We start from the raw sequence: 9,521 nt of genomic DNA on the forward strand, positions 1-9,521 counted from the left end.
TTGAAAAGCAATTACGCTGAAATTGTTCATCTTACGAGTAACTTTCTCGATCGTAAAGAGCCAGAAGAAAAAAGAAAGAGGAGAAATCTCAATCTCAACCGCACATTTCTAACGCTTCGAGTAGCTGTGAGAAAAGCTGCGGTTTGAAAAGCCGTCTTATCCGCCCTCTACTCGTGAATATAGAATAGATGAAAGGCTTTCTAATTGCGTATTGTGTAATGTACCTGGGCTAAAGTGGCTGAAATTGCTGTGAGTCATCCAACTTGTCTCGCAAGCATATATCCGCATATATCTAATAGAGATATCTAATCAAGATTGACCTACATGTGGATATCTTTGTATAAAGATTATCGCTTTTACGATACGAATCCTTTGCAGCGTTAAAGCTTTGGTACACGTAAGTTAAGTATTCAAAAGAATTTAACCTTTCCGAGTGTGTATATACGGCACACGTACGATATTCATCTCGTATACAATTATTACGAAGAAAAAAATCTAGTTCACACATACGTTGCTCTTGTAACATCCTTTAACATTATTTCGCGCAGCAAATGAGTTAATCTTGCGAACGCTCGCGTTAGTAGTAGACTGTTTTTTTCCCGCTTGTCCTATATGTATAAATACTTGTTCTAGACCACCCACGCATTGACACGCGTATCAATCTGATTTTGTAGTGCGTCGTTATCGCAGACTTACATGAACCTGCCATCGATCGTGCTTCATACGCGCTCGTGCAAAGTGGAATTTATCTTGGTACTTTCCTCGCAAATATTTGTTAAAGGGGATGTGTAACCTGTATATTCGCTCTTATACCAAAAAGGCAGCAATACACGCAAGATTGTGGTTTGCAACACGTTTTATAAAGCAAAATGATTGTATATTGCGATACGTTGTATTTTATTTATACTTGCACTAAATAATGCGGCTTTTATTTTACTAATAATTGATGGTAGCATTATTTCGTCGCAAACGCGAATATAATTCATCGAATAAATGTAAATTACGACAAAGTAAAGCTTTAGCGTGCAATGATAATTATAATAGTATAATGTTAATATAAGTTATTTTCTCAAATTGCAGAATTTTTCAAAACTCTTACATAGTAGGTACTTATTAACTTCATTATACATTATTCTTAACGTTCCCCATATTTACTAGCTCAGACCTGTTCTGCATCAGGTTGTTTGTAGGGGCCATAAAATACAAGCGCCGAGCGCGCACCTAAAACTCAGGTGCATACCCCACCTCCGCGTTCGAATATATATGGTGTATAATACCCGGTGTGTATATGTACATACAATGGCGTAACAATGCTCTGTGTGCGTGGGTGGGTGAAAATAGACCCAAGGGCATGGATCTCGCGTGTCGGCCACATGGATATCGAACACGTCGATGATAAACGCTCTCGTATAACATTTCGAGGCTGCGCCATCCTTAGCGCATGCGAGCCTTCCTTGATCCGTGCGGTTTAATTACCTTTATAGGTATAACACCATTCTCGCTGTTCTCCACAAATGAGTTGCTAACGCGAAAACGCAATTCGCGTATGAGGAGCGGAAACAAAGGTGGATGAACGACAAAGGACGGCGTTTTCTCGCTGCCTGGAGAGAAAAAAAAACGCAGGCAGCGGGCCTTATTGTAGCGCGCGTTTTAATTGCTCGCTGTACTCGGAACTAATTACAACGCGTAGTAGAACACAATTGTTACAACGGAACACAAAGAGTCCGACTCTAGAGAGTTTCAAATTGAAAATTATGCTTTTGCCCAGTATAGCATCTTTACAGTTGAGAAGACATAATAGCAATTAGTATGCAAATATCGTATGTGACGTGCCGAGGATATAATGCATTTACATAATAAAATCCTCCATATTTTTTTCTCCTTTTCCATTATCGAAGTTTATTAAAATACCTTTCGTGACACAAATTTTCCACGTTCCCTGTTTTTCCGTATATTGCGAATAGTTGAACCTTCTGTATACAATCGCCCGACAGAAAAAAAATCAAGTAAAAATAATAAACCTGATATCTCGAGAGTAAAGTCTTCCTAACCGAGGGGATAGGAAATGCGCAAACAGCCACATTCCAACTCGTTGGTATTCCGGTATCGAGGTAAAGCTCTGCCGCTTTGGAGATCTCTCTGAGCGCGCCGCGCCGCGGTAAGGGTAAACGTCGCGCGTCGCCTACCTGCAGGGGTCCCAGGTGAGGCCTCCGGGACAGTCCTCGTCGGTGAGAACGTCGCACTCCAGCGGCGAGCACACACACGAGAGAGCCCTCGCCACCGCGAGCGACAGTACAACAATGCCGCCTAAGAGGAGCAACGGGGCCCTCATTTTGCTCTCGTCCCTCTCGATCTCGACGGCCGCCCCGTCGTCGATTCTCCTGATGTCCCTCTCTATTCTCCTATCTTGTATCTCCCCGACACCAATTACGAAATGAACACGAGGATGTCCATTGCGCGCTAGTTCATCCCGAAACGTTTCACGCCACGACGCGTTCGATCCTCGATTTGTCACACGCGCACGATCACGGGTCCTCTTTCTTTCTCTCTCTGTATATATATGATAAGGAGTTGTTCATCAGGAGAGAAGAGCAGTCACGAGATGCGATGCCTGCTGAATAATGTCCGGGGAACGTAAAGAAAAATGCGTCGATCTACATTTTACCGCTCACAGTTCTCTGGAATACCGCGTTCACCCATTTTATCGAGAAAAATCACGTCGAGATGAAAAGAATAACGTGATATTTCGCATACGGTGGTATTACGATAATACCGATATCTCGCCGAAAATCTCCGCTAATGATAAGGATTCAGGATTCTAGGAAGATTAATCGTAAACGAGAGATAGAAATAATAAAACATATTTGAGGAAATTTTTGAGGTATCGGAAATTTTGCAGCAAATTGCTTAACAGTATCACATTAGACAAAGGAAATTTATTCGGAATTGCGTATCTCTTGTTTCAAAAACAAACATTTTACGATAACGTTTGAAAACTGATTCGAAGGAAAAATAAAACATTCGAATACACACATGCGTTTGCTTCAAAAGTGTAAAGTAAATAAAAATTAAATAATTAAATCTCCTAATTGTTAAAATCTGGGACAGGGGTTCTGCCCTAGATACTATAAAATCGGATATTTCCCAGATAATTTTTCCTTCTCACAGCTTGACAAGAACTTTGTTGAATTTTATATAAATAAAATGTATGGAAATAAGTATACCTGGTATTAATAAAGAATCGTTTTCAACTAGATACATTAATGACATTAATATCCAGTAAAAAATACATTACATATTCAAACAAAATATTGCAGATATTCTTCATTATAGATGGCGCAACTTCGATATAGGAAATAAAATTACCCTTATATATTTCAAAAGATACACAACTGCATCAGACTATTTTCGATGACGAAAATGACGGAAACTATCCGATCTATACCAAATTTTTAGACAGAGAATAGTTCGCTCAAGGACTGCATACTGTAATAGAAACTGCATATATCAATCCTGAACAGAGAATAGTTTATTCGCGATTGCACACCGTGAAAGCACACTATTAAGTGAGACACATCAAAAGGTTGTCGAGCACCGACAACCGAACTTGCGGCGGATTCAAATTACACAGGCACATGCATCCTAGCTCGGAGTTGCGCCGAATATCCGCATTGCCGTGTACAGTCGCGATGTGGTAGCATCACTGTGATAAAAGCTTGAAAATATTGACACTTTCGGCCTAAATTACATAAATGCGCACAGAGAACGCAAACCTCTCGCGTGTCTCTCGATAAAATGTCGACTATAAAAGAAAAGAATCGCGATATAAAATTATACGCGAGTACGATCGAAATTCACAAGATTGTTTGTCAAATGGGTACAACGTGTCTCGCATCCAATTGTAAAAGACATCAGAAAATCTTCCCTTTCGATTAAGGATTCAAGAAAGTGAATTAGCAACAAGTGCGAGGGATGGAGATATCATAAAGCTATACGTCAAAAGAACGTCGTTGTCCCGTTAGACCCGGTCAAAAATTCCTTTGAGCACTTTCGAGAATCGAACCCGAATCGTTAGAGTGGCATCCGCTCGTTCGTCGCGCATGGAGCAGATTCGCGTCAAATCGCTGACACGTATAAACACGAGTCGCGAACAAGCTCTACCGCACTTATAAAGAGACAGCGCATCACCTGTTACAGAATTGCATTATAGATCGAACGCTCATACAACCAACATATTGTCGGTTGCCCGACGAATCGTTCGTTGGAGCGAATTTGTGTCCAATATATTCGCAGAAACGCGCGCTAAATGCGGTTAAAAACGGCACAAGATCGGGACGATCGGGGGCACGTTAGCGTGTAATTTAACCGAGCGATGTCAAGGGAAAGGAAAAAGGATAAAAGTTATCGCCGGCATCGAAGAGCGGAAGGAAAAGCCGAAGCGTTCGATCGATCTGCGCAAACTTTCGCTTCGACGGCTTGCATAGTAATCGCGACGCGATCTTCTGCCTCGCTTCCCTCCCTCGTCACGCACGTCGTGCCGACATCGTGCACACGGTATCGCCCGATAAGAGGGAATCGAATCACTCGGCAGGGAAAGCTACGAATAAGAGTGCGCGAAGCGTTCCGCGTTCAAGACGAACGTACACTGGCCGCGGCGACGAACAGCGTCTCCGTCCACCGTCCTCCGAAGCGGCGCGGGCGCCCGGCGCGGCGCCCGGCGTCGCGATGCGCGACCCGCGTCGGCGCCCTGACACGCGACCACTGCCGCCTCTTACCCGCGGGTGAACTCTCCCCCGTTCGCCACGTCGCGTATTCAGTTTATGATTTTTAATTGACGGCGCTGTAAAGAGTTAATTAACGCAACGCTGCGCGGGGATTTATTTGCCGGGCCGTTACGCTATACCCGATATCGTCCGTTATATTAACTCGGAACAGTGCAACAATAGCGCGATAACTAATAGCACGCGCGAAATCACCAACCGCTTTATATAAATATTAATAGTTTTTTTAACGATACATGTAACGTTTTATTGTCAAGAATCACATGCCATAACAATTTAAATAATAGAGCATCAAAGTTGTATCTGAAAATTGTAGTCTACTACAATATTCATTGTATACAATTTGTTCAACGTGCACTAATTATAAGTTGAAAACTGTCTGACAATTTAGTGATATATCGAACAAAGAAGTAAAAATTATATACATATAAACATTTACATTATTACGATAATGCAATGTAATGGTATAAATAACAATAATAACAATATGAATACAATTACACATGTATATTATTAGCAGCGTGAATATTACGTGAACATTACCAGTGATTGTCGCCCAAGAAAAGGAGGAAGCAAAACACGGTGTACTTACATTAAGCGTCACCCAGCATCACTCCGTGGCAATATCCCGTGGACCCGTGGACAAGACCGGCCGTCAACGTTCTTCTGGCCGAGTCGCGGATCCTATAAGTGTGATAAATGTCCGCGACTGAGCTCGGTAGCAGTGGCGTTCGCCCTCTTCACCTGGCGCTCTCGCGAACGATTTTTCTCCAGCACGTGTTATGCGCCGTAACTCGCTCCTTATTCCTTAATGCCTGCAAGATAGAATGACTATTGATCATCGAGAGACCTTCTTCAAAATAACCGTGCGGACCGTGTGACGCGAAACAAAATTCCGACCGCTAATTACCGATATCGAGTGTAGCCTCAATCGCTATTTATTTGATCCGCGCGATTTTCATTATGAAATTTATTCCCGAATCTAATATCCGGCTTCGTTAACTCCTCCAGCGGAGAGAAAACTAATTTCAAGATGGCCGGAGTGTTTATCGTTAAAATATAATGCCAAGAAGTAGGACGCTCCACGACTATTAATCTTACCAGCGAATTACGCAAAAGAAGCACGTCCCTTCTAATTTGAACTGATTTTTAAAGCGTGAAAAAATATCTGTATAATTTCGTCGCTTTGATAGCGTATCGATCTTAACCGATATTTCAAGAGGTTTTTTTTAACGATATACAATATAATATACAATGTTATATAGATATATGTATAATATGATATATATGTATAAATAATAGAAAATGCAGCGGTTTGTAAAAAAAAAAATATACGTTGCCGCTCAGTCACTCGAACGTCATGTTATTTCGTGAAGTAATGCAAAACGGAATTCTCAAGCAGGCAAGAATAATCGCTCTCACGAAGTTTCGTGTTGCCCGAAATGATATATACAGCATGTTTCTCCACTACCGAGTTCCATTCCCGCGTATCTTGAAGAATATTAATGGCGGAGGAAGCACAACGCCGCGGAAGAAAAAGTGCTCTATCAAGATAAAGGCTAATTCGCTCGTAATATCCTTCAAATCTTTATTCTCATCCCCCGAGTAACTTCCTCCGCCCGTAATGCAAAGCTCCTTCGAGCCATCACACCACTTCGCTCGAAAGCGATATACGTGATATTCGCGGATTATCAAGCATGGACAGTTCGCTGTTTAAACAACGTTAATAACGCATAATTAATCGTAATTTCCAATATCGCTCATTATTCCACGGGACGATTAATACCGCAGAATCGTATAGTTTTGGCCATTTCGTCGGCAATTTTCGCAGATTCGTGATCTCACTTTTCGTCTCGTTACTCCGAGAGCTCCGAGACAACATGGCGAGGTCAAAAACGCGAAACGCTCCCGAATATTCATACCTCATACCGCAATTACACTCGCTCGTCGTGTTAACGGTAGACCGGAATTGGTCGAGTACAAGTAAATTACTCGAGTAATAACGCGATTGCGGATGGCAAAACTGGACTTACCTCGTTAGACAAACAGATCAATTAATCAGCTCACGATCACGATCATCACGGATACGACTTTCACTACCTTCTGTCGCGGCGCGAATGGACTGAATTCAAATTTCGGAAAAACTTGCAGTGCGGAAGATCCGTTTGGTGGCGACATCTTTGCGCGAAGTATCGCGTTATTTCGTTCTTGCCTGATTCATATTGCTCCGAAGATCGATTCTCAGTCGGTATATCATATGAAAAATTGCGAAATACACCCAGCGTTCTAATTAACTAATTAACGCTATCAACGCTATACTGGAGAACATTTTATTAAAGCGACTGTCGCAAGCAGTTTTGCTGGCTCGCTTTTTTCGTGCATGCGTTGACACGTGAAACAAAGCGACACGATGTTGTAGCAATGCCGTTTTATACACATACGGCATTTCGGAGTCATTTCATAAATAAGCAACTTTAATATAAATTTAAATAATTAGAAAAAAAACGGACTAGACCTTTTCGTAAATTAGAAAAAAAAAAACACATTTTATTCATTTTCGGTCCATTTTAGAAACTGTATAAACGCAGAGTGCTTAGACCATCTCTCAACTTTCGTATTTTATTACTTACTCGAATTGTTTTCAACGCGCATGTGCAAAATAAAACGGCACCGCTCACAGTCACATGTGTTTACATGTGTTTACCGCGGTGCCGCGGTGAATATCGCCCGCCAACATCAGAATTGAGGTTATGTGAGACACCGTAATGTTTATGTGCGTTAAAGACAAGCAATTAAGATTGTAAAATACGAAATATTTTCTTACAACCATACGTGACTTTATTTGTTCGCTTGTGCAAAGAGTAGAAATTTTTTGACACGAATACGGTGATAAAACGATAAAACTTTCACTATGGAAGTAGCTCCAATGGGCAACTTGCCGTAAGTACACATATATGTATATTATTTTTATATCTCACGTGATTTTATTTGATCGAAATGGGATTAATCTTATTTTGGAAGGAATAAAAATGTCTATCAATTTTATATCAATATTTTGCTAATATCGTTTTTCTTGCACGATCGTAAATGGTCTTATTGATCTGTCTATTGGGACTATATAAAAGAAATAATAATTAAGTAATAATAATTTACAGTTGCAGCAAGGATTTGTGGTCTATCATATCTGGTACGACATGTTGTTGCGCTAAAGAAACTGTCGAAGAAGAAATAAAGAATGCCACTGTCTTACTTAAAGAAGGGCTTCAGTTTTTTAAGCCATATACAGATGTATCATTGCAAAGCATTTCTAAAAGAGATCCACCCCCTCTACAGCAAATGTACGATTTGATTAGTAAACTTGCTCCACTCCTTGTAAGTATATTGTTTTACATTTGCCAATTGTTTTATAAGATATTTATTGCAACTTAATATTAACATCTGTATCATGTTTTTAATTTTTGCAAGAATTTGGATGCCACAATTACCTGGGATCTAGTGTGTAATTTTGTGTCCTACGAATACAGAAATTGCGCAGAGACTTTTGCGTCACAGCTCTCCGATCTTACGTCTATAAGAGCATTAATCGATGATATTTGGAATTTTTATTACTCCGAGAGAGTGACCTTGATAAAATGCCTTAAACTTATGATGGAGTATAAAGATAACGAAAGACATCCTCATCACAAAGAATTTGTCAACTTTTTTAATGAGATTCTGATGGGTAACTTACTTGAATCTATACGAAAACAAATAGAAGCGTTGAAGTTTGTCAATCCTCCTACACGGTCGCAGTTCTGCACGGAAGATCATTTACATCGATTATATAATAGTACTTTAATTGAAATGCGCGAGCTGCTTCATATATTGACTGTGATTGTACATGATATACATATTCCTAGTTGCGAATTTGCCAAGTTTTATGGTAGTATTGGGGTAAGATTCATACTTAAAAGTCTTTTATATTCTCAGACCTTAGTTGGAAATTTTGCTCAAATAGTGAACATTTTTTAGGGTGAACCTAGAAGATTAGTCAGTACAAAAAGCCACGAAGACAAGGAAGCTGTCACTAAAAAGATTGAAGAAATACAGTACAGTCAAATAGCATTATTACTTGTAACACTGGATATAGATAAGCAGTAAGTTTATACAGTTACTTTGCATAATTAAAATTTGTATTGTAATAATTTCATTTGTACACACGTTTAATTTTGTCATTGTGTCTCTTTTTTAGTACTGGCATAGAAGACTGGATAAACGGTGTCAGAAGCAATATGCAAGAAATCTTTGAGCACAAATGTGTTCGTGAAAGTTCACCACAAGATGGACCGTTACTTTTGTCATGGATGCTAGCAAATTATTCGATTGATCCGGACAACTTAGACATGTTGAATCGTTTCAGACCATTTGGCATCAAAGCCATACAACTTGACGTATTCCAGTATCTGCGAGATATGATAAATTGCGAAATGTTTCAAGAAGAGACCCATTATGCTGAAGTTGTGCGAAGCAGCGTTTATAATCTTCTGTCTTTAATGTGTGTCTTTGTCGATGAAGATCGATTAAGTGCTTTAAATGGTATTTTTGATGCCTTGGCTACCATAGTCAAGTTTCCAGAATGCGCAGCTAGATTCTGGGATGAACCATGTGATAGCATACGGTCGATTTACAAAGTTGCCAAAGAATTATATCCTTACAAATTCGAACCGTTAACCAATATAGCTATTGGTCTGGCATCCACAA

The 9,521-nt window shown here is 40.1% G+C and overlaps 2 protein-coding genes across 9 annotated transcripts in view; one reads left to right on the forward strand and one right to left on the reverse strand.

Annotated features, from left to right (window-relative positions):
- The window catches only part of LOC112463238 (cysteine-rich motor neuron 1 protein), a 256,209-nt gene extending 251,556 nt beyond the window's left edge, over nucleotides 1-4,653 (reverse strand). The window contains exons 1-3 of one of the 8 annotated variants that reach the window (XM_025029499.1): nucleotides 4,189-4,653; nucleotides 3,367-3,486; nucleotides 2,187-2,818 (exon numbers count right to left, since the gene is read on the reverse strand). In XM_025029499.1, the coding sequence (XP_024885267.1) occupies nucleotides 2,187-2,332 (146 nt within the window). In that variant the 5' untranslated portion in view covers nucleotides 2,333-2,818; nucleotides 3,367-3,486; nucleotides 4,189-4,653. The other 7 variants (XM_025029505.1, XM_025029504.1, XM_025029498.1 and 4 more) reach the window with 7 other exon arrangements.
- Nucleotides 4,654-7,473: 2,820 nt separating this feature from the next.
- Nucleotides 7,474-9,521, forward strand: part of LOC112463201 (nucleoporin NUP188 homolog) — a 7,036-nt gene continuing 4,988 nt past the window's right edge. Inside the window, exons 1-5 of the mRNA XM_025029419.1 lie at nucleotides 7,474-7,721; nucleotides 7,937-8,153; nucleotides 8,247-8,714; nucleotides 8,793-8,917; nucleotides 9,013-9,521. The exon at nucleotides 9,013-9,521 is cut by the window's right edge and continues 18 nt beyond it. Of these exons, the coding sequence (XP_024885187.1) occupies nucleotides 7,693-7,721; nucleotides 7,937-8,153; nucleotides 8,247-8,714; nucleotides 8,793-8,917; nucleotides 9,013-9,521 (1,348 nt within the window). The 5' untranslated portion in view covers nucleotides 7,474-7,692. The remainder of the gene's footprint in view (nucleotides 7,722-7,936; nucleotides 8,154-8,246; nucleotides 8,715-8,792; nucleotides 8,918-9,012) is intronic.

This window comes from Temnothorax curvispinosus, unplaced genomic scaffold, assembly GCF_003070985.1.
Source record: "Temnothorax curvispinosus isolate PA1 unplaced genomic scaffold, ASM307098v1 QBEX01013129.1, whole genome shotgun sequence".
Taxonomy (NCBI): domain Eukaryota; kingdom Metazoa; phylum Arthropoda; class Insecta; order Hymenoptera; family Formicidae; genus Temnothorax; species Temnothorax curvispinosus.